Here is a 25,079-nt window from a genome sequence, read left to right on the forward strand (position 1 = left end):
TGTTCAGTGGGCTTTCAACCGTCATACCTTGTTTGCTGTGGGCTCTACAGCCTTATCATTTACCTTGCTGGATGACTTTAGTATTTACCAGGATTTGCTAGCTAGCTAATTTTTCAAATAGCAATTTATACTCAACAATCACTAGTTACAGTGTGTTGACAGGTTCACTTCTGGGACCGATCAGATTTTCACTGGGAGGTTCGCCCCTGCGGGTTTGCCCCTTGTCTCCAGCCAACCCCACCCCAACTTTAATACATTAGTATTTGAAAGTAGACAGTGTAAATCCAACCATTATTAATCTGCTCAATAATCTCATGAATTTTAACCATGTATGAAAATTTATTTTTTTTAAAAAACAAGCAAAAAAAACAAAAAACACAACTCAAAAAACCCCAAACCAAAAAAAAACCAAAACCCCACACTAGTCCAGCGTTAGGGTGTGACGGAGGACAGGTCCAGAGGAGCCACTCTTCTGACAGGTGTCGTGGTGTTGGAGAGGGGGTTGAAGACAATGGGTAGGGACAGGTCTGTGGAAGACGACTCTCCCTGCTCCCGCACGGCTGAGATCTGCCTCAGCAGGGCCTTCCCCTCCTCACGCGCCTACAGACGGGGGGGGGGGGGCTTTTAATTTGGCAGAAGGAATTGTTCCACTACCTTTTGTGCTCATAGAAACATGATTATATATGGGCATTACAACACTGCCCCAAAGCCAGGGGTTAGAGTGTGCAGTGTGCCTGGTTTTGAGTGTGTTAAAGCGGAGTGTGTGGTTTTTTCAGTCTGGGACTGAGACTCACATCGTTGTAGTCACAGCAGCGCTGAGCGCACAGCGAGGCCTCATCGTACAGTTTGTTTTTGAAGTAGTACTGACCCAGGTAGCGCAGGGCTGTGCTCACTTCAGCATGCTCCAGCTGCTCCTGAGGGAGGGTTACACACACACTTATAGTGTGCAGCAAGGTTATAGTACACTAAAATATACACCAGTACACCTGGAAAGACACTCACACCTGGATGCCCTAGTTTCACACTAATGTTCTATACCAGAGCACAGCCTTACCCCACAGGAGAAGATGTCTTGGATGTAGATAATATAACACTGGGCAGCATCATCTGACTCATTCAACTGCTCATGAAGCCTGCACACAGAATAATGCAACACTACATCACAACAAACACACTTACAAAATCTTAAAAACACACTACAGCCCATTAAAACAGGTTAACGCAACACTAATCACACTACCAAAGTTAATGAGCATTAAGCAGTACCACAACTATTGCATGAAGATGTGCTCTTACTTCGCCAGTTTAAGAAGAGCCATTCTCTCCACATCCCCTACTGAGTATGCTCGCCAGTAACACTGAGACACAAAGCAGAACAGAAATACTGCTGATCACACAGCTATAGCTGTGACCTGTAGTCATTTTCAGTCTACAGCTGAAAATGTACAAAAACAGTGTCTATATTTAAAATCATCCCTTAAGTCCCTTAAGGGCCATTCCACCGAATGGGTGCCATGTGCATGTTGAACTCTTCAAAAATCAAACACTGAATGTAATAACATTTTTATATATATTAAAAAAAAAACTATTCAAAACGTGTATTGGTCAGTGATCATTTTACAAGGTTTTTAAGTGGGAGATGGCTACATATTTCTCAGTCAAGTTATGAAAACTCATGAGTCATTAAAAAAATATGTTGAAAAGCATGTGAACCAATTCCTTTGTTCTTCTCTCAAGAAAGGTGTGCATTTTAAAAGAAACAGTTGGTTACATGTTCAGATAATTGACATTTGTGACAAAAAAATACTTTAAAATGCACACAAGCAGTTTTTTTTTTTAATGCAAAAACATTTCCTTTTAAATGAGACCTAAACCTCAAATTAATATTTCATTGATTAAAACAATTGGATAATTGATGAACCAAATATAAATTTTATATTTATATATGGTTTACCTTCATTTTTCAGAATAACACTAAGAACACTGGGTAACGGGAATGTGTGTCCATGTGTGTGTGCGCATGTGTATTTGTGTGATTGTACTTTTCTTCCTGCCTGACTCTAGATCCTTCTTGTATTTCTCATGTTCCTTCTCTAAATATTTCTCTCTCTTTTCTGGGTCAGCATGTCAGCAGCATGTAGAGTGCCATGTTGTCGCTTCTCTGCAGCACTTACTGGATTGGCTCCCTGTATTCACACTGTAAAACTAATCTTAAAACATCTCCAACTTCAGTCAAACCAACTACAAAACTTAAAAATCAGGTGACAAGTTATATTGACTATTCTCATTAATAAATCATTAAGATTCATTCCTCTTTACATGGGTAACAGGGCTAAAAGTAAGAGGACTGAACATTTTTAGCACATAACTAGTATATACATTAAATAAAGCCACATGTCATCTATGCTAATAACATGAGGTCTCTGAGAACATTCTAACAATTTACCAAGAATTAATATTTGTATCATAAATAAATAACATCCAAGAAATAATTTTAGTAACAGGAAAGTATGTTGAGATTAACCTTTTCAGTCATAACTACATCACCATCAAATACACACAATAAAAATATGAGAGAATTTACTTTTGGTCTTCCCACAGCCAGATGATATAAAGTCCTGATTAACATGTGACTTTTGGAATGATTAAAACGTATAGGCAGAGGGATTGTGTTAGGGGAATAGGACTGAGTGAACATTTGGGGACATAAAGTGTGTATTTGAACTACAATATTCTGCATTTCTTGTGAAATGTATAAAAAGCTCAGATGGAATATAGTCAGTCACAACAAAGCAAAAACAAATTTTTTTAACGATTAATTTTAACAATTATATTTCATGGTAAAGGGTCTAGTTAGGGAGTGGGGACAGGTAACAGGTAATCCAATTTTTTTTTTTTCAGTGTTGTGTAGTTATAATCTTTTAAAATATATATCTTAAATTTGCATTTGCACCAATGTGTAGGTCACTTTGCTTAATAGTAAAATGTGTTGTACAGGTAATTTACATGCATATTTATACATATAATGTCCTTGGGACAGAAATGGCACCCATTCGATGGAATGGCCCTAGATCAGACATGTAGTCATCCCTTAAGTCAGTATGCACAGCCCTCCCCCAATCTGTGTGTTTCTGACCTTCTTGGCTTCGATTTGTTGAGAGAGCTTTTCATAGCACTCCCCCAGGGCCACCAGCATACGCGAGTCGTTCGGTCTGCAGTTGAAGAAAAACAAAATAAAACACAGACTGGAGGCAGCATGGCAACACACACACACACACACACACACCTGAGCTGGTGGGCTTTCCTGTAGTAGTAGAGTGAGTAGAAGGGCATTTTGAGGATCTCATAGGTTTGTCCAAGTCCATACCAGGCTCGATAGTCTCGCTTGTTCACCTCAATGGCGTGTCTGAGAGACGACATACGAAGCGAGAGGCCATCAGAACATACCGCTTTCAATTTCACACCTCAGTGGACACATTTTCAAATTGTCTGAGGACAGGGGTGGCGGATCGTGTTAGGAGGCTGAGCAGCGGCGGTAGCGGGTGGACCTGTAGGCCTGGATGGCGGCCGAGGTGTTTTTCATCTCCATGTACTCGTGGCCCATGAGGGTCCAGGCACCCAGGCATCGGGGGTTCAGCTTCAGCGCCCGCTGGAAGTACAGCGCCGCCTTCTCGTGCTGCGAGCGCAGGCTGTAGTAGTTCCCTGTACACGGGACAAGCGGGACAGCCGGGTTAGGTAACAGGGTCCACGTGTTGTGTGCGCTGGAAATACGTCCTTGTGTGTTGTGTGGACAGTTTCAGGATGGTACATTACTTTGTATTTGCACTGTAAATGTTCTGTTACTGTGTCCACAGACCTGACGAGCTCTCTGGGGCAACTGCATAACACGTCTCCACTCTCTACCCACCAATCACAATCACATCTCTGTTGTGTACTGACCCATCACTGAGCAGATCTTCATTCTTTACTCACCAATCACACAGCATGTCTCCACTCTGTACTTGTCGATCTCTACTAGATTATGAGCCAAGTAACTGAGCTCTGGCTTCATGCTCTGTGGGGGGGTTACATACCAGAAGAGAGTTTCACCACCATCATATAGTAACTGCTAAAATCATTGCACCCTTAATTTACCCTTTACCCTCAGAGAAATGCAAGATATTTAGCTCATGTTAATAAAACGTATGATAAGCAAATAACTTTAAAACAATAATCATTTAGGGTACTGTGGGTTATTACAGATTGCAGAACAAATGTCAGAAATAACAGGCCGACAATGATCAGGTCTCACCCTGACATACAGAAGATTGGAGAAGGTGTCCATGTTCTCAATGCGAAAAGGGTCTTGCTCCCGAAGTTCGTTGAACAAACCTAAGGCCTGGTCAATATCTGGCAGAAACACATCAGCATGCTTTCTTTGACATTCCTGCAGAACCGAACTCAAGAACCCCACATCCGCCCGTTATGCCGCGGTTCAGCGACAGACCTCGTATATTATGGTAGGCCACAGCGATCTGCGAGATGATGTAGGTGCTCTTGGTGAGGCCGGCCTCTGTGAGACTCTGGTACTTCTGCAGAGCCTCTTTAATCATCTGCAGCTCTGTGTACACGTGTGCCATGAAGAAGTCCCTCACCCAGCAGTCCGGAAGGGACAGAGACTTCAGCTATAGGAGGCGGGCAGAGGGAAGCCATCAATCAGGATGCAGCAGGGAAAACAACCAATCGGTATCCATCCGTCGGAGAACAACCACAACGGGAAGTTCTGGAAACAGTGTGCAGTGCCACAGAGCTGTGCATAATGTCAGCTCATGCCAAGTCTGTAAACTCTCCAGCAACCCCGAGGATGTGGGATTGAAACAGACAATCTCCAAATAGGTGTAGAGAATACTTAAAAGCCTAGTAAAATAAAATGTATTGTCTACAGATTACAGTAACTACAATACTATGGAATAAAGCACTTAGTGTTCTAACTCTAAGTGTTTTCTTGAACCGCGGTGAGACCAAGTTCACACGCCACATCCTGTAAATATTTTCATGGTGAACCTGGCGATGAGATCAGCACTCTTTCGCCAGACAAACATTTCCGATAAAACTTTTATAGATATTTCACATCGGAACAGCAGAAACGCGAACCATGCAAAGCCCTGAGGCTGCTGAACCCAAACATATCAGTTACCATTTCAGTGTTGGTGATCAGGTTACACAGTTCCAACCATGCCCCCCAGTGGAGAGGAAGCGCATGTGTGGCAGCTACAAAGATGTTCACCGCCTCCTTCAGCAAGTCCAGCTTCCGCAGAACCACCCCATACCTGAGGGGCAAGCAAGCACACACACACACACACACACACACACACACACACACACACACACACACACACACACATACACATACACACACACACACACACACACACACAGTGAGAGTGTTCGGATTCTCTCCAGGTGTAGGCAGACAGCAAGCTAATGGTATGGTGCGGTGCGTGGCGTAGGTGGGAGTGTGTCAGGGGTGTGTGTGTGTTGTACAGGTAAAGGGCGAATCCGTCTAGCTCTCCGGCGCTGTGCTTCTTACTGAGCTCCACCCGCAGCTCCCGCAGTGCCTCATTGCGGACCTGGCCCTTCTCCAGAGGACCTGCACCAACGAAAACAGCATCCCACAGAACCCTGTGACCATCACTCATCACAGGGCACACACAGTAATGGAGAACCCCCAGACATGCACACCAACAAAGGAAATCTAGCAGGAGGAGGTTAACAACAGCGGCAGTCCTGAAACTACTAACCACGTTAGCATTTTTGGGAGAAACACTTATTTAACATTACACCCATTTCAACCTTTCAACCTCGCTCTGTGTGTTGCAGCAGGAACAACACGATGTGGTGCTGCAGAATCAGATCTGAGTAGCATGTCAAAACAACGCAAGGCTCCGTCAAGCCGGGGGGCTTACCCAGGCTGTCAACAGTCTCGTCATCCTTCTTTTTCTCTCCTGACTAAAACGTGGGAGAAATAAGAAGTGAGCAGTCATCATTCTGGAGGCACTCAGCATTGTAAAAGAGGGGAAAGAGTAACCGTCAAAATAAAACGCAGCGTCTTCTCACCAGGTATCGTGAGTACATGTACAGGAAGTAAGCTTTCTGACTGCGACAGCCCCGTAGGAAGTAGGCAGCCCGGTCGTACTCCTTCAGGTCGAAATACGACTTGGCCAAGCAGAGGGCGTCCAGATCCAGAGCATCCTCCTGAAGCAAGAGAAGCACACAGAAGAACACAGCAAATCTGTGGTAGACCTGTCGAGGTGCAGAAATACATTTGCACACTTACACTGCTGGCAGACTGACCTCAGTGAGCGGGAGAGCCGGGGGAACCTCGTCCAGAGGAAGGGAAGGCAGTGAGAAGGCCAACTCCGAAGCCCTGTATGAAAACAGCAGCAGCGGTAGCTTAGCAACAGTCTGGACAATGAATACTCGCTGGAAGGTACCTGGGACCCAATGAAGCTGGGGCCCTGCAGAGATTTAGTCTCTCAGGATAACAAAGTGTAACAGGGGCTTCCTTGGCAAACAGGCAGAACCTCACTCTTGATGCTTCGTTGCTAGACTCACACCCCTCACCAGACCTGCAAGATTTATGATTGTGGGGTCTCAAAACAGGTTTCAGTAAGAGTGAAATATTTTACATCATCGTTCCTGAAGATCCTTTGTCTACACAAAGCTGACCTTCCAAAATTAGAAAAAGAAACTTGCATCATGTTTGAAATACTACAAATACGTGTCACGTATTCATGAAAGTCCATAATGTAAAACCCCAATAGAAAATGAACAGACAAGTCAAGTTTTTCTCCTGTATGTACAGGCCAAAGCCAAGTGACTCTAGAAGCAGGCACTTAAAAACAAATTCCGAAAGTGTCAACGGCTACTGACTGATTCTGGATAAGTCTTTGATTATCGCATGTCTACGGCTTTAATTTTAATTTGCAGCTGACTGATTCGATATGTGCCTTTGGCCACGACAGAGAGAAGAGTAGCTAGCGTTGGCTAACCTGCCGGTTTATTCCCTGATCGTGGAGGACCTTAACAGCAAAGCCGTACACAGACATGCACGTTTGTACACACGAAACCAACACAACAACGGCCACTCAAGCAGGGAATGTCACACAGCTATGCCAGCTTACTGGTTAGTTGCCTGGGCTAGCAAAGCGGCTAGCCGGCTAGCTAGCCAGCTAGCATCTTGATAAACATATGGCTTTTTAGTCAACTAACTGGCGGTATTTTCGTAGCAGCTAGGCTGTGCTCGCTAACCCGGGCGCGGTGGCACCACTCACCACTTCACACTGTGGACGAGCCCTCTCTCCTTACACTGGGCTATAACTGAAATTAGCTGCTTTTTGATTTGCGCCAAGTCTGCAAACTCGCCGCTCAGAGTCGCCGCCATGTTTCGCGTGTCTTCCTCTCATCGCCAGGGCGACGCGGTGGCTGTCGAGGTGAAACCCTCCTCCCTGCCGGGGGCGTCCACCACAGCCCCGGGCAGGACGTTTGGACTGGCTGGCTTTTCAGTGTGGGACTTTTCCGCCGGGCAGGTGAGAATCACAGGTCGAGCCTCTCAGGACGTGGACAGCATGACTCTCTTAATCAGCAAGTGACAAACTGATTCAGACTTCGGTGCAACGAAGCAGTAATAAATAACCGCGAATTTAAACAAGAAATACATTTCTTTGTATGGAATACATAACCTTGGTATTTCTTTCTTTTTGACACGAGAGAGAGAGAGAGAATTCACGCGAAGAAAAGAAGGGTTAAAGGCTCTGTGCACGGAAATATTGTAGTCGAGGGCCGGAAGAAATGTTTTTAAAACTATATGGGGATTTCAGAGAGGCGTTGTGGGAAATTATTGCAGAATATCAGATAGCCCACAATCTTATAATAAGAACCTACTTACACTAAAATAAATCTTAAAAAACCAAATACTCCAAGCATACAAAGCAAGATTTTTTCAAAAATGGGGGCTGTATTGTTTTGGCACGCCAAAATGCTTCGTTGTGATCATTGGGGCCAAGCTGGATGAATGGGTCATATGGAAAAAGGTTAAGAAATCTGGCAGAACCGCTGCGCCTTCAGTATTGATGGAGTAAGATGTTAGTGACAGTGGTGGGATTGTCATCTTTACCTGTGTGGGGGATTTATTTTTGTCATGTGACAATGTAACAAATTCAACCTAAAGCTATTTTACTTAACATGCATATAAAAGTATATCTCACAGTTTTGTTTATTATGGGACAGTTGTTGAATCTCACATTCATGGACAGACAGGAAAAAATAACAAACAATTTAAATCACAAAAACACTTGTAGGTTTTGATGTTTGTAGCTACAGGAAGTGTATCGGCTTCCTTTATGTGCTTGGCCAAAACATTAGACCAAGAGAATGTTTCACTTAAATTAAAAATCAAAGATATTCATAATCATTTATACACAAATAAAAAAGTATTATTTTGTCCTTCATTGTAAATGGCTGAAATGCCTGGGAACATAACTCTGGTCCAGTTCTGGACTTAAAAGCAACACCTTCAGTAGTGGAGCTCTGTAATCATAGCTGTCATTTAAATAAACACATTTACATAAACATATTTACATAAAGAATTATTTGCATGATGTTGATACAAGTGGTAATGAGATAAATCATACCAGGACCCGGCTAGTTTTCGAGCTGCGTTGCTCACAACCCAAAGTACCCGTGTTTAGATCAAACTAATAGAGTGTTTTAATGAATGTTTTGGATAGATTGGAAAGAAAGCAAAGGACATTGTGTTATATTCAACTCAGGGACATTACACTGCAAAAGTACATCGTATAGGCACATTGTTTACAAAATCTGGAAAGATTTTCCAGTTACAAATTTAAAAAAAAAAAAAAAAAAAAAAGATGATCTGTGGATTACCAGTGCAATTTAGGGTGGATAAAAACAGATTAAAATTGTCACAGTGTCACAAAAGTGTCACAAACCATTTAGGTGTATACATATCTGAGGTAAATAGGTTTTTCTATGAAACAGTTACATGTACACATCTGAGGTAATTTTTGCCCTGTTAGGGTTTTATTTTTTTAGTATTCTACATTTAGAGTTTTCCAGAAGCATCACAGCCTGATGTTAGAAATGAGTAGGCCTAATATCTGTATACTAAAGCTATACGTACCTTGTTTGGGGCCTAATTAATAAAAATGAATAACTATGTAAATGGAGCCTGGAGTGGAGGAAACCTGATGCACATCCAGTGTTATGTAGGAGTACTGAGTAGTGAATTTCACAACATGGTTGGTGGTTCTAGTTCGGGAGGAGGTGGAGTTTAACACTATTTCAAAATAACTAGGCCCTACTGTGTGTAGTGAGTCAAATGTCTAGCAGTAAGTGAATTTTAACATTTTATTAGAATAACTAGGTCCTAGTTTGGTGTGTAGTGATTCATTGGTTCAAACAGACAGGGTATTGGTTCATATATACAATGGGAACTGTAGTTAAATCCATATGGTGTACAGTCTTAAAGCTGCATTCTATAAAATGTTATTTTTTAACTTAAGTGATAAAACATTCAAAATGATTTACTCCACTGTAATACTTGCCATAAAAGCAATAAGTAATTGTCACAAAATTTTGTCCAATGACAGACTGGGTTCTGGGCTAAATGTCCTATAATTAGCATACAAAGTGGATGAGTCCTCAAATACACAATTCTGATTGGCCAGTGATGATGCTTTCAGAGGTGATGCTTATTTTCTTATAATGCAACATCAATACATCCTGCACAGCATTATATCAAAGCAAACATGAATTTATTCATATATTCATATATTCATATATCTGTACGCCCAAAGACGAAAACCTAAGCCAAAAATCAACTGACCAGTCTCTCAAAACAGCACATTCACAACGGACTGGAGCACAAATATCATCTGAAGATATGACCAGTCCACTAAAACAAAGAAAAATACTGTGGATATTACTTCATTCAATCACTTTACATTCTGAAATAATAATAAAAAAACGGATTATTGCAATGTCCACTACCTTTCTAGTATAACTACATACCAACCACGACACAAGACTATATACCTTGGGTGACCAGTCAGATAAGGTTATATGAAAATAAACCGAGCTTTGGTAGTGTGTCCCTTAGTTACTGTATTGTGGAGTGCAACTTTAAGCACAGAGCAGTCATGGAGTCATTTTCATCATTTGTGAACTGGGCAGATTTTATAAAATTCTTTGGTGGGGTGATGGCACATTACTGAATAGAAAATTGCTGAAAATAAACCGCATCAGTATAACTGCCACATCATTATCATGCAGTAGTCACATATATTAACAATAAATGCTTACCACAGAGAAATTCTGCACTAAAAACCTTCCTGACTCCAATATAAAATAAAGCTTTTATGTTCCAATGTAAAGTAAAATGTTAAGGGTAAGTGATTATAAAAGACAGGTAAAAATTGAGGGGACATTTTCACATTAACTGTAGAAATATTGTATTATCCCCTCAAAAGTAAACCTACAACCACTGGTGCTGATTATCATCAGATAAACATCTAGAATGTTCTTATACATCAGTGATGGCATTAGCTGTGAGGCCAAAAACATTTTCCAAATAAGGTAAGAACAGAAAAAAACATGATGCAGTATTAAACACTGGTGATTCTGACTTCACTGTCCCTTCTGCTTCCAAGTTGAAAGTTTCCAGTCTGAAGTCCCCAGGCTTATGAATATGGTGGTACCGAACCGTGTAAGGGCAAAGCCCCGACGCTGTCTGATTGTCTGTCACCCTGGCAGAGGTCCGGCTGAGAGCACGCTCCGGATGACACCATGCTGCTCGGTGCTGCAGTTGTTATGGAGCTCGGCGGTGGTGTTTTTTGATTTCGTGCGGAGGGAAACCCACTGACCAGAAACTGAGGAACTGAGGAAGCTAGTGCCATTTTTGGTGTCCTAGACAAAGATACAAAAGAACACACAAAACAATTGACTCTTGTCTTCTGAGCAATTATATATATATTCATCTTTCATTAGTTTACTGGCCCTCCAATTTACAGAAATGCTTTCTGTCTATATAGAGACATTTCTGTTTTATCAACAAATGTTTATGTTCGGCATGTTTGTTGAAATTGATCCTGTAACTAAGGAATTGCTGATGTAACCAAGTAGAACATCCATCAGCATTGGCTGGGTAACTATCTAGGTAAATGAAGCTATAGGATGCTATCTGTTAAGTTAGGTGTCAGTAAAGATTTATAATGATTTTTTACAGCAAGTACACTGAAAAAGCTATTAATAATTCGTAAAATAACCTAAGCAGGTAGTTACACTCGCGGTCATAAACAAACGTTTCTGGAATTGTGTCTTGTGTCCTGTTTATGAGTGATTATTTTGGTGCCACTTCTAACTCTGTAAACCAAGAATCTCACAAAAGACTTAAAAACCATTTTAAATTACCCTGAATGCTAATTTTTAAATTCATTTATGTATAGTATGGAAAAGTGCTACTGCTGGATACTGAAGGCCAAATATAGGCAAATACTATCCTAAGTGTTATAACAGCCCTATTTATGAATAAGTAATATAATTAATTAATTTGAAATTATAATTAATTTGAAATGTAATTGTCCTTGTTTCATTTTCCCAGTTCCTGGTCCAGTCCTTGGTTTTCACTGTGCTTTTTTAGTTTCACCTGTGTATTGTCAGAGCTTGTATGCCTCTGTATTTATACCCCGTGTTTCCCTGCTGGTCACAGTACATGTGTGCGTAGCCTCTGTTAATTCTAGCACCTGTCATGTTCACTGTGCATGTAGCCTGTGTTCTTTATATCATGTTGTTGCCTTGTAATCTGTTCCTAGTTGTGCTATTTTGTACTATGTAAATACAAACCAGCTGCTTTTCTTAGAATCACCCCATAGCCACTGTTGCTATGCACAATTTATCTTAACCATCCACCAGTCCAACACCCACCACCTCTGACTTTACTATGTCACTTCTCCATGGAGACCACAAAGCACTTCTGTAAGTCACTCTGGGCAAGACCACGTGCTAAATGCTGTAAATGTGATTTGAATGGCCACTCAAATAATCCTCAGCATAGGTCATGTGGTCTGGACGCCTTAAATAAACCATCCAACGTTAGAAAGTAGCACTAAAAATTTCTAATGTATGGACTGACTTAAAATTGCAGCTTTTGACAGATGATGCTTCTATTTATGGTGTGCAGGTTTTTGTTTTTTTTCTTGGGTTAGTCATGTCTACAGCAAGGAAGCAGACAGGGTGGGGTTCGACATGTCTACAGTGATAAAATAAACAGGATGGGGTTAGTCATGTCTACAGTGAGGAAACAGACATGGTGGGGTTAGTCATGTCTACAGTGAGGAAACAGACATGGTGGGGTTAGTCATGTCTACAGTGAGGTAACAGATATGGTGGGGTTAGTCATGTCTACAGTGAGGAAACAGACATGGTGGGGTTAGTCATGTCTACAGTGAGGAAACAGACAGGATGGGGTTAGTCATGTCTACAGTAGGAAATGCCACACATTTGACTAACCGTAGTTGGTTCATACAAATCTATTAGGGCATAAAATATAATCCTAATAAAAAAAGGTGCCTGAAACATCTAACTTTTTTAGCCTGGTTTAAGATTTCATTTGGTCTGGGCTTCTAGTCATGTAATCCAGAAATATTCTATACAAGGAGGGGAGAGAGGAGTGTGGAGTGAGGAGGAGAGATTTACTCATTGGCCTGCTGCTCCTTTGTGTTGGCATCTCCTGCTTTGTGCATGGCGCTGTATGGAAATGCCGCTCCCGTGCACGCTCCGTACGCCAGCTTGCTGAGGCGAGACAGAGCCTTAATGCTGCCCGGGGGCCGTCCCGGGCTCACCTTATAGCCTGCCGCCTTGGTGGTACCCAATGGCCTCCCAGGGCTGGTTTTGAACCCTGCCGCCCTGGTGGTGCCCAGCGGTCGGCCGCTGCTTGTCCGGTACCCAGCGGACTTGGTGGTCCCCGCCGGCCGGCCGCGCTTCCCCGACCTGCCCGGCACTTTCTTCTTCTTGGAGTCCTCGGGTTTGTCGCTTGCTTTGAGGCTAGGTCGCGACGAGACTCGTGCTGGGACACGCTGGGGGACACGTGGCGGGGCAGGAGCCACCTGCCTCTGGCACGGGGCAGGTTTGGGGCCCTGGGACGGAGCTGTCAGGTGGCTTAGAGATGTCTGTAGCGGGGCTGTTGGGGGTGACGGTGGGTAGAACTTGTTTGCTGGCGTGGAACACAGGTCAAAGTGTGCAACTGGACGCCGACCATCCTCAGCCAAACACAGGGGCTTTCCGCTCATACAGTACTCATTACTACTGCTACCAACCTGCCGCAGCATCTGTGAAATTCACACACACACACACACACACACACACACACACACACACACACACACACACACACACAGTGTGGTGCACAGTTCCATGTTAGAGGAATGTGAATTTTGGAAAGATCTGTATTTCAGTACAGCTCGTCTCTTGACTGTAGTCTCCATTTTGCATAGCACCTAGCTACATGGTTCAACAACTGTTTGTTAGTGTCCTGGCTAAAGCACGTGCTTTTCCCAAGCCTTTGTGTCTCTGCTGATATTGCATTAATATAAGGTGTATTCCAGAAAACACCGATCATTTTTCGAAGAGCCAGGAACGTAAGAAAATGTATGTACAGTCATTAACGTTACGGGTATCCATAGACTGACTACTCGAAATATGTAGTTGTATGTCGTTTCCATTAAAACACAGTTAGTTATAAGATGTGCTATATTTTTGTAGCACATGTTCATGACGTTCACACAGTAACACTACTGCATTTGCAGGGTCCTCAGCGCAACCCTGCACAGCAAAACTCCAACCTGACGCGCACGGCGCAGGAATGTCACCGTCGATCACAAAACAAAGAGTTTCTTTGTCACCGTTATAAATCGCAGATATAGACACCGACGCAACAGCCAGCTCACAGAAGTATATCTCTTAAGATGGAACTAACATTTTGGCGCATGAAACTGGTAAAAGACAAAGCAGCACATTACTGTACCTTGTTTGATAGCTGATAACGGAACGTAAAGGGTTAAACACAAAAAACACGTCCCATCCTCGAAACTACAGCTTATTCGTTCTGCCCACAGACGAACCGCTGTCCTAAAAACACTTACAACCTATACAGCGTTGCATAAAATGAAATAGTGGTTCTGTTTGTTTCTAAATGATTTCTGCCCTACCCGTGTGGGTTTAGATGAGAATGGAAGCCATTTTCATTAAAAATTAATAAGTCGTGAGTCTGAGCATGCGCAGTTGGTGGACATAAAAGCGCTCCTTCTGCGGCGTCGAGGAGTCTGATGATCTGCTATTACAGTCTCATGAATTTTAGTTTAGCAAGGCCGCTGTTCTACGAGACACCGAAACATTGGTGGACCGACATAGAGAATTACACACTTAAATAAGATTATTCTGAGCCTAAACAGACATCGTTCTTTATCGCTCACAGGCTGTGTAAGCTCTTTCCCCGCCTGAAGCACCTGCCAGCGGTATAAATGATTCATGACTCTCGCCGCAGTTGTTGTTATGAATGTTTGAATAAACTACTCATGAGAATTCCCCAGTCTGTCACTCGGGTTAATCCGACTCAACAGTTTAGTGTCCAGGATTAACTCGTAAGGAAGTAAAACTATGCACAAAATGCCCCGCCACAAGATGTTTCAGAAAAGCAATCAAAACAGTTTCAGTAAACGCCCATTTTAAAAATCATTTTCGAAAACATTTTTATTGTTGTAAAAGACCATCTAAGCTACATGTTTGTAAAGTTAATGATCAGCATACTGAATCATTAACATGCTGACAAATCCTGAAGTAGAGATGAATACACAAAGATGGAATTGCTGAGCAGAAGAAAATCAAACAAAAATATGTAAGCTGTACAGCTTCAGACAGCAGGAAAAAGAATATAAAATACAATAAAATACATCGAGGGGAATATCAGATTCTGCTCATGTTTATTTTCGTTTCTGTTTAACCAAATGTTAACCAAGTCCGAAGCGATGGTGTTGCGAAGACGAACACGTCGACAACAATTCTGGATGATGCCTCTACAAAACTTTGTATCGTCCTTTGATGGCTGGTTGATATGAATTTTGCTGGAAGGTAAGGGGGGAAAGCATTTAGTAAGATAATATGTATTATTTTTAACTTTTGTGTTTAACAACAACAACACCCCTACAAAGCAGGGCTAATCATTTTTATACAACAAGGCTATGCAATTCAAACAGTTCTAGGGAGTATTTTTTCATTAGAGCAACAGTATTTGTAATGCAGGAGTGTAACTGATGAATCAAACCAGGAATAAGGTAGTCAACAAGCAATTTCACTTTTCAATACAAAACAGTTTCCTTTTACTTTTCAGGGAGTCCCTTCTTTAATTCACACAATAGGTTTCAGGCTCTACTGAAGTAATGAGGCTATTCCGAATCTTACCAAGCGAATGAGCTCCTCTTTGATCAGCCTGGTGATTTCTGCTTTGGCTTTCTGCACCGCCAGCTCATTAGCACCTAAACAAAGTGGCCACGATGTTCAAAAGTATAATTTACTCATATACAACCCTTTATTTATGTTCAAACATTCTTCTAAAGCTTCCGATAACTACAATAAATAGTTTTCCAATAAAACCATACTCTAGATAACCAGATAAATAAATGTTAAATACACCCTCAATAGCCAAACATGAGAAACATACTCTCAGTAGTCAGGTAAATAACGTTAGACATACTCTGGACAGGCAGATAAGTAATGTTAAAAAACATACCGCCGATAGTCAGGGAAGTACCATTAGGAACATACTTTCATTAGAGACATGCTCTCTATGGCTGGATAAGTACTGAAGGAAACGTACTCTCTATGGCCAGATAAATCTTGCGCTCTCCTTCCTTGGGCTCTTTGCCTGGGGGGAAGTACGTTCCTCGGATGGTGATCGCTGCCTCAGAGTACTCGCCAATCCTCTGCAAGGCTTCCTTAGAGGTCACCTTCCATCTGGCCGTCTGCAGGACAAAACAAGGAACAAGTTCATGCAAATGATGATTCACTGCACTAATCATTAGCATATGAACAGTGTAGCCCAAAGACCAGAAGACTGTACACCACAATACACAGAGCAAAGCGCCCACCTGAGGGAAGTCGTTGATCTCCAGCTCCTCCTCGTATCTCTTGATGCTCTCAGCCTGCTCTGCAGCCTGCCTCTCTTCCTCCAGCTTCTCCACAGGCGTGTAGTTCAGCTTGGCATTGATCTTCTCGGCCAGCTGCTCCGCGATGGTTTTGGCGGAGACTGAGGGGGCGATCATGGTGCCTCCCCTCATGATGGCATTGGTCGCCTGCTGCATGACATCCTACCATTAAGCAGGAGAAAGAAAAACCAGAAGACTGAGTGGCGGGGCTCCAGGAACAGAACCAGTCATACACTGGCCTGAAAAGATAATCCTGTAACAAGGCAAAAGCAGTCAGTCTTTTTAAGGATGTGTGCACTGGAAAAGTATAAAGTCTTCCCCTTCTACTGCTCACCTGCGCCTCCGCTCCCAGGTTTTTCTGGGCGTTGATCTTGAGCGCCAGCTTCTTGGCAATTTCCAGTTTCTGGATGTTGCCAGCAGAGGGAATTGCCAGCCCAGCAAGCCCGGCAGCGGAAGTGGCACCGGTGAAGCCGGGAGTAGCCCCTGCCCCAGTACCGCCCGGCGCAGACAGGTCCTTCACGCGCTTTTTGGAGTTAAACATGCTCTCAATCTGCTCGTCGATCTACAGGGCAGGACGAAGAGTGTGTGAGAAACAGAGTGAACGTAGTCCCCTTGCTGTGATGTCAGAATGAACGTATTCCCAGGATGAGCATGCAAGACACATGCGAATGTGTTCGGTGGTGGAGAATTACAAAATCATAAAACAGCACTATATCATTTGTACTGTGCTTTAAAGAACTACAAGTGCATCAGTCCATTCATCAGTCTGTCTGTTTCAGCCAATTCTGGCAGTCAACACATTTTGGTCATTCATATATCCACACCTACATCCAACCTCCTTACTGAAGGCTACTGTTCTATTCATCTGTAACTAATGCAAGATCTTGCGTGGCTCACATCCAGGGCCGTGTCCTCGTCGTCCGAGTCGTGCAGCCCCAGTGCAGCCTTCTGCAGTTTCTTCCTCTCGTTGGCCAGAGCGTGCTCCGTCTCATCAAACTTAAAGCCCTTCCCCGAAAACCCACTGCTGCTCTTGATGCTTTTGCCCTCCTGTTAGAAAAGAACGGCAGGGTTAGCGTCGCTTAGGGAACGCAGCATTACTGTCACCAGCTAACGTGTCAGTGGGTGTAAAGAGTATGTAAATTGTTTCACTGGGTGAGCGGCGCGCACTTACAGCTTTCTGCTGCTCTTTAAATGTGCCCCACAGCTGCTCCAGCTCCGGAGGCACTGAGGAGCCTGAGAGCTCCAGAGCTTTGATGATATCACCGGCGTAACGTACCTGCTCTTCAGTGATGAATGTGTAGGCATAGCCCTGCAACACGCACCACCAGTAAATTCTTCATTCGTTATAGGATATGAATACATGAAGACATGAAATCTTGATTTACAAAAGACACTGATAATAAAGCAGACATACAGAAATGAGGCAGTAATAACACGAAGTAATAAGCTACATATAAATGTGGCAGGAATAAGCACCACATTTAGGACCCTCAGGTCCGAACTCAACTCAGATCCTCCGAGACACAGGACCACAAAAGTCCGACAGGCCCCTCCAATAAGCCCCTCCTACAGCCCACCTGCTTCAGTCCAACAGGCTCCTCCCCTTCCCCCATAAGCCCAACCCCCACCCAGCCTGCCCCAGTCCTACTTACTTTGTTTCCTGCCCTGCCTGTGCGGCCGGCCCTGTGAACGTAGTCCTCGTAGTGGTTGGGGCAGCTGTAGTTGACCACCAGGATCAGCTGCTTGACGTCCAGCCCACGGGCAGCGACGGAGGTGGCCACCATCAGTCTGCAGGCCCCGTTCTTGAAGTCGTTTATGATGCTGTCTCTGTCATACTGGTCAATTCCTGTGAGGCAGACGAGCAGATTCAGACAAAAGTGTGAACACATGCCCACCGAGGAATTCAATATTCAGTCAGGCACTCAATATTCAAATCGGCCCATTCCGAATATTGATCTGTTTCTGCAGGCTGATTATTCTGTACCGTAGTGTCATTCCAAATGGCTAATAAGCATTTAGTTTCCATTCATGCTAACGTGCGCTGTGATGTACTATACTGAGCTGGGTTTTGGTTGCTGAATGTGGCATGGAGAGACCAACAGACATCTGGCTAAAACGCGTCTTAACCACCTCCTGAAGTGGTTTAAGCAAACCTGTTTTACACAACCAGTTGTAAATGGGTTCTTTCCCGTTGCCTGGGAGACAGAGGCCTACCTCCGTGTAGGGACATGCAGGGGTAGGAGGCCTTCATCAGGTCTTTGAGCAGAGCGTCTGCGTGCTCCTGTTTGTCTACGAAGATGATGACCGAGCCTTTCTCCTGGTAGTGCCCGAGAATCTCCAGCAACTTCAGAAACTTCTTGTCCTCCTCAATGACAATCTAATAACAGATAAGCCAAATAAATGGATAAACAAACAACAAAACAGAGCAGTGTGACCGAGCGACGGGCTCTTTGTGTTCGTCGTGGAATCTGAAGCCGGCTGCGTGCACTCACCACGTGCTGCTCCACGTCCGAGCAGACGACACTCCTGCCGCCCACCTGCACCTCCATGGGCTTGCTGAGGATACGCCTGGCCAGTGCCTCCATGGCGCGGGGGAAGGTGGCCGAGAACATCACTGTCTGACGGTCTGGCCTGACATTCTCTACTATGCGCATCACCTGTGCCGCACGCACAAGCACACACGTCTTATGTTCATGGATAACATTGTTTTGTTTTTTTTTGTTTTGCAGGCTAGAACACAGGCGTGAAGTATTAGGTACACGTGTCTCATAAATGCATTTATAAGGGTACAGTTATAGCCAATCTGTTGGCATGTACAGTTCCTGCTCCCTCGGGTCAACCTACACTATCATTACCTTTTGAACTAGTCACATGAGGTGAGAGAGACTAACCTGTGGCTCAAAGCCCATGTCAAACATTCGGTCTGCTTCATCAACCACCACATATGTCACCCTCCGCAGGTTGGTCACCCGACCTGGACATCCAAGCACAAAGCAACATCGATAAACTTTATTATAAAAGCAGCCTGAACACCAGCTGCACAGAACTCTAACGCAGCATCTTACAAATGACCGAGAGCGCGTTAAGTGGATAATGTCTACAGGGAGCTGCACAGACACCAGTGCTTCGATGACTCTTTTCTTTTCTTGCGTACCATCTGAGGGGCACGGTGGAACCTGCTAAAACGCACATAGCAGCCACATCATACATTTAAACAGAAGAAGCTGCATCAAGCACTATCTGACCGGCTCTTCACCTGGGAAAGAGACAAATTACAGGTTACCCCGCATGTGTGGAAGAGAAAGACAAATTACAGGTTACAATGTACGTGGGGAGGAAAGACAAATAACAGGTTACCCCGCATGTGTGGAAAGAAAAACCCCACCCCTACTGAACCTTGACCCCAACCTCTCCCCACCCCTAGTGAACCTGAACCCCAACTCCTCACCAGACCAAAGCTTATTCCCTCCTTCAACAAGTGAAACCCTGCACTGCTCACCGCCCAAGTATCTAGCATCAGCTGACCAAAACCCAGAGCTGCACTTTGCAGAGTCTGTAAACAGTCTCTCAAGCCAGATCACCCCCCCACTCCCCCGTAAGGGTACATTAGCAGAACATTAAAGCACATGACCAGAACACCCACAGATGACGCACACTGCACTCAAATCAGTGTACAGCACAAACAAGTGCACTAAGGCAGGGAAAATAAACTTCTAGTTGAACTATAGTGCAGATGACCCAAGTTTTACCCTTCCAGCTGGAGACAGAAGAGGAACTGGTTACTGACTGAGAAAGTCAAGTTAAGAGAGTATTTAGGCACAAGACTCATTTTTTTTATTCCCGTCACAAGTAGTTTGTTTGACTGAACATTCGTCAATGTACAGAGACGCACAAGCGTTACCCACCTTTAGTTGGATCACCAGGCAAGGCCTCAAGTGTCTCAGCATTACATTTTCCAAAACAGTCAAATATTGTCAGTTTAATAAATGAAAATGTCATCATTCACATTCAAATACAAATCTCATGCAAATCAACAATGAGGTTATTTGTAAATACCGTGATTTCTTAAATTAAAATATGGTTCAACCTTTGAATTAAGAATAAAACTCAATCAGAGAACAGACACTCCTCAGCATGATAAAACATCAGTTTTACCAACTGCTAAATCACTCACATTATTACACTTCAGACCGCAACCTCGCCCCCAATCACACTGCAGACTGCAACCTTACTCACGAATGCACTTACCACTGTTGGCGCCCAGCATGTCAATCATTCGACCGGGTGTGCAGACTATGATCTCTGCTCCACGCTTCAGCTCTGCGATCTGCTCCCCAAGGGAGAGACAGAAGACACAGAGTGTTAGAGTTCAGCCTTTTGGGGTGTTCTGTACGATGATATCTCCAAACTTTGCGCACCTGCTCGCTGATTCCAGTGCCTCCGTACACACACACCACCCTGAGGCCTAGAGGCTTGGAGAACTTCTTACACTCCTTTGTTATTTGCAGGGCCAGCTCTCTAGTAGGAGTCATGATCACAGCTGGAAGGGAGGAATCCATTTTGTTCTGTGTTAGTGATCAAACTTACACCTAGTGTGATAAACAGATTCAGCTGGATAACAAGTGCTCAAGCAAGCAGTTTAAAAGGACAGATGGGGGGGAAATATTACAGTGTCATGGTTTGCAAACCTTTTTTTTTTTATAGCTTGTGCAATCTGCTGGGACTTGTTGGCAAACTTCATGGATAAAAATTTCTCATTATGATAGCAATACAACACTACAAGTTCTGGTGAAATTAAAGATGAAATACTTCAATAACAGTGTAAGGTGCGTTGAAAGCCACCTCTGGTGGTCTATGGATTTGGTACAATTGTTTTCCTAAGTAAAGAAGCCCTGCATTTAGTTTCAGAAGTGTGCTTTTGCAGTTGCTCTTGCCAAACACAGTCGGCAGCAGCATAAATGAAACACTGTAGCACGAACTGCATCTTAGAACCCGTTACGGTGCTGAACTACAGCAGCACCAAAGGGATTTAAGGGACTGATGCTGCAATTTTTAAGAGTCGACACTGAATAGGACAAACTGTCATTAATGGGTAGATTTGTTTCCAAAGCTTATTTTATGTTGCTGTTCCGATACAGACAGAACAGGTGCTTACCGTTGGGGCCTTCACCTTCCTCCAGAGGCCTCTGATCTAGAATGTGCCGGAACATGGGCAAGAGGAAGGCAATGGTCTTTCCACTTCCCGTCTTCGCAATTCCAATGAGGTCCCGTCCGGACATGATGGCCGGAATGGCCTGAGCCTGAATTGGAGTGGGCTTCTCGTAGTTGTGTCTGAGACAGGACGAGAAGTTTGGGTTATACAACACGCACTCCTGTGTCAAAATGCCTGCGTGTGTGGTTAAAGCGCCTGGTATTGGTTAAAGGCCAGTGCTCAGCAAGGCTGAGAGAACGTGCTGGCACCTCAGCTAAGAAAGCCACTCACTTCTTTAGGGCGTTTAAGACCTTCATGGATGTGCCGCACTGCACCCAGGTCCTGATGGGTTTTGGGCAGCCTTTCCCCTTCACCGTGATGCCCTCCAGCTCCAGACGGTACTCGTTCACCTCTGGAAGGCAACGATAGCGGTTTGTACAACAAACTCAAAAACAACAAACAGTGCTCAGTCAACTGACAAAATCGGCTTTAAAAAAAAAAAAAAACAGCTGTAAACTTGCCCTCTTGTGTCATCTTTGCCAGTTCAGGAACTTCGACGTAGAAATTTTTGCGGTAGGGCTCATACTGGATCTTCTGATGGTCCACAGGCTCAAGAATCTTGCGCTGTTTTGTCTGGTAGCCGGTGAGAGCAGTCTGAAGGTCCACTTCCTCCTCCTCAGATGAATACTACACAAATTTAAAAAAAACACACGAGATGACAGTTTGACTCTACCAACATGCAAGAGTACAGATAAGACACCCCGATCAGCGCATGCGGGCCGAGACAAAGGTGGGTTTTCTGGCTTACCTCCATGGCATCCTGATCATTCTCCATTAGCTCCCCCTTCTTCTTTGCGGTATGAGGCATCTTCTTTGTTTTGACCACAGTTACAACCTTCGTCACCGTCATTCCACCTTTCTGTTGCCACAGGACGGAGTTTAAAGCGCAATTAGAAAGCACATTCCATAGTAGTTACATTAAAACTATTATTAGACTAGTTACATTAAAATACTAACAACATTACCATAACATTAAATATTAATATCACATTAAAACTACTGAGGGGCATTGAAGAAATAGTTATTTACATGGTCACAAGTGTTTCTGCATTCATTTGCAACATTCCTTACAACATTCCTTACACATTCCTTACACAAAAAAAAAAACCAGAGGCACAGTAATTTCCCATATAAATGTAGAAGGTCTGGAGTTCCCGTATCCTTGTCATTTCCCACTTTCATGCTGATGGGAAGTGACCAGGAGTTCCTACTGCCCTCACCTTGTCATTGCCCCCTTTCATGGTGCCCATGTTGAACTTCTTGACCTCCTCCTTGACCTCCTCCATGTAGGCATCTAAAGGGTCGAGCTCCTCTCCTGTCTCCTCCTCCATCTCTGCCACTGCCTCTGCTTCTCCCTCCTTCACCTTCTCCTCCTCTTCCTCACCTTCATGCTCCACAGAGGCTGGACCTTCCTCATCATCATCTTAAAAAAAAAAAAAAAAAAAAAAAAAAAAAAAAAAAAAAAAGCTTGAATTAATTAAAACAAAAACAGCTGAATGATGCGTGTTCCCACTGATTATTACTGCACTTTTTAAATCTTAAAATGGTTGGGAAGTTTCTGGATGATGCTGTTTTGTATTCGGACACAGACTGTTCCAGTCACAAACAGACCATCATCCACGTAAACACACTTAACGGGAACGGCAGTCCGTTTGTAAACACACCGTCATCATCCTCCAGACTCCACTTCTTGCCCTGTTTCATCTCCTCCAGCTCCTTCTTGATCTCGCCGATGTTCTCCATGGCCTTCCTCCTCTGCTCCTCCCGCCACTTCTCCACGCGCTCCTTCCTCTTCCTCATCTCTTCTTCCAGCGTGTTCTGGTCAAAGTCTTGCTACACAGCATGTGAAAAGGCCCCAGGTTAGTTTAATGCTGGACAAAATGTACCCCAAACGCACAACGACTCCACCCTCCGTAACGCCACGACTCCACCCTCCGTAACACGTACGTCTTCGGGCTTTTCCTCCTCTTTCTCCTCCTTTATTTTCTTTTTATCCACGGGCTGATCCCCACTTTCAGTTTTCTCCTTGCTGTGTGATACAATAAACAGATTTTAAGCACATGACATGTCGCTCTAATCACTGCTGTATCCTATTAGCTGAGAACCGGGGAGTGTGTGAAGAGCATGGCAGCTAAACGCTGGAGACTCTCAGACATTTTTTCTACTCTTGCTAAGGACTAGGGGATCCTGACCTTCGACCTTTGCTTCTGCTCCTAGACCTCCTGCGTTCCCGACTCCTGGAACGTTTCCGCTCTCGACTCCTTGATCGCCTAAGCGTGAACAGGAGACAACACTTTTAAAGTAAAGATCAGTAAACAAGCTACACTCCTCAACATTACTGCTGACATGCTGGACCCGTAGAACAGAATCAAAGTGAATCTAATAAATCTATTGCACAGCATACGCATATGGAGTGCTGTCAGACTGCATTTCCAACCACTTTTTACAATACGACAGTGTGAAAAACAGATGGCAACGATTTAACAGCGAGTGAGGGAGAAATGTAACCTCTGGCGCTTCCTTTCTCGGGACCGGGACCTGCGGCGGTCCCGACTCCGGGAGCGGTCCCGCCTGCTGCGCTCCCGGGTGCGCGACCCGGCGCGGTCATCCTTCTTCGAGCGTTTCGAGTCAGGTGAGCGACTCTTGGAGCGACTCCCGGACCTTCCCCGGGAAGACGAGCGTTTCCTGTAATGCCTGCGAATACAACAACAGAATTAACAAACAGGCCCTGCTCAACCTCCTCAGGGAACGTTAAGGGCGCATTGAGGGCTACAGATTACCACACACAGCTAACGTAGTTAAGATAGATGTTAGCTACTGAACACGGAGTCTATATAGCTGTATAAATTTGCTAGCGAATAACTTCACCGAATAATTTCCTATACGACAGATACCACAGTGGCAGCTATTCGCAATGATCCGTGAGCTCGACGCACTACTCGGTGCTCAGTAATGCTCAGCTAATCGATTCACCTAACGCTAGCTACTTAGCATTATTAGCATGAAGCAAGTTTACTCCAAACATGTGGCTGCACTCTTTACTCTAATAGCTAGCTAAACTTACGCGCTAACCCGCGGAGCAGTGGTCATTCACGCATATGTAACCACGTAGCTACTAGCTATCTGAACAAGACAAGAAGCAGAATAGCTCATCGCACCTAGACTCCCGTCCCATGGTGTGTACCTTAGCTAGCAAATGTTTAGCTCTTCTTCCTCGTCGCCTTCTTTGTGTTTATTGGCGGCTTCAAAAGTAACGTCATATGCTACACCGCCGCGTACTGGGCATGAATGGGAACATGAATGTAGTTGAATTTAGGGTACTTACTTGTAGACGGGACAGCTGAAACGTGATCCGAGTATAAAAAAAGCTTAAATATGCGAATATGGTTTATTGTTTCGGTTATTTAGTCTATTATGAAGTATTAATGCATTTCTTACTCTACTATTCCTCCAGGTAAACCAAGAATACAGTTTTTGGGAGGTGTATCCACACACAGTGGTTGTTGAGAGGTGTAGCCACACAGTATGTTGGAGTTCTTACAGGACTTATTGTCATAGTGCAATAACCACAA

The 25,079-nt window shown here is 44.0% G+C and overlaps 3 protein-coding genes across 4 annotated transcripts; all 3 read right to left on the reverse strand.

Moving 5' to 3' along the window:
• Window positions 1-315: 315 nt before the first annotated feature.
• cdc23 (CDC23 (cell division cycle 23, yeast, homolog)) lies at window positions 316-7,796 on the reverse strand. Its single transcript, XM_027030605.3, has 16 exons — window positions 7,314-7,796; window positions 6,334-6,406; window positions 6,097-6,234; window positions 5,946-5,988; window positions 5,524-5,629; window positions 5,177-5,309; window positions 4,487-4,664; window positions 4,292-4,389; window positions 3,973-4,054; window positions 3,549-3,702; window positions 3,287-3,406; window positions 3,137-3,212; window positions 1,297-1,358; window positions 1,055-1,133; window positions 795-914; window positions 316-600 (listed from the first exon to the last, which is right to left on the reverse strand). Exons 1-16 carry the CDS (start codon window positions 7,421-7,423, stop codon window positions 433-435), a joined length of 1,740 nt encoding a protein of 579 aa, XP_026886406.1. The 5' UTR covers window positions 7,424-7,796; the 3' UTR covers window positions 316-432.
• A 1,997-nt stretch (window positions 7,797-9,793) lies between these two features.
• Window positions 9,794-14,331, reverse strand: c21h5orf24 (chromosome 21 C5orf24 homolog). The gene is made up of 3 exons (XM_035521450.2): window positions 14,081-14,331; window positions 12,754-13,385; window positions 9,794-10,965 (listed from the first exon to the last, which is right to left on the reverse strand). The coding sequence occupies exons 2-3, from the start codon at window positions 13,383-13,385 to the stop codon at window positions 10,740-10,742; spliced, it is 858 nt and encodes a 285-aa protein (XP_035377343.1). The 5' UTR covers window positions 14,081-14,331; the 3' UTR covers window positions 9,794-10,739.
• A 456-nt stretch (window positions 14,332-14,787) lies between these two features.
• Window positions 14,788-24,798, reverse strand: ddx46 (DEAD (Asp-Glu-Ala-Asp) box polypeptide 46). 2 transcript variants are annotated; one of them, XM_027030593.3, is made up of 23 exons: window positions 24,666-24,798; window positions 24,016-24,201; window positions 23,700-23,777; window positions 23,455-23,536; window positions 23,172-23,340; window positions 22,728-22,930; window positions 22,256-22,366; window positions 21,969-22,134; window positions 21,739-21,859; window positions 21,412-21,587; window positions 20,675-20,796; window positions 20,505-20,583; window positions 19,148-19,230; window positions 18,749-18,913; window positions 18,471-18,633; window positions 17,909-18,102; window positions 17,428-17,565; window positions 17,154-17,303; window positions 16,591-16,818; window positions 16,200-16,418; window positions 15,929-16,073; window positions 15,514-15,587; window positions 14,788-15,176 (listed from the first exon to the last, which is right to left on the reverse strand). In XM_027030593.3, exons 1-23 carry the CDS (start codon window positions 24,680-24,682, stop codon window positions 15,129-15,131), a joined length of 3,117 nt encoding a protein of 1,038 aa, XP_026886394.1. In that variant the 5' UTR covers window positions 24,683-24,798; the 3' UTR covers window positions 14,788-15,128. The 2 variants fall into 2 exon arrangements, with proteins under 2 accessions (XP_026886394.1, XP_026886393.1); XM_027030592.3 differs by lacking the exon at window positions 24,666-24,798 and adding an exon at window positions 24,572-24,612.
• Window positions 24,799-25,079: the final 281 nt, after the last annotated feature.

The sequence above is a fragment of the Electrophorus electricus genome, chromosome 21 (genome assembly GCF_041902795.1).
Source record: "Electrophorus electricus isolate QZ-2024a chromosome 21, ASM4190279v1, whole genome shotgun sequence".
NCBI classification, from domain to species: domain Eukaryota; kingdom Metazoa; phylum Chordata; class Actinopteri; order Gymnotiformes; family Gymnotidae; genus Electrophorus; species Electrophorus electricus.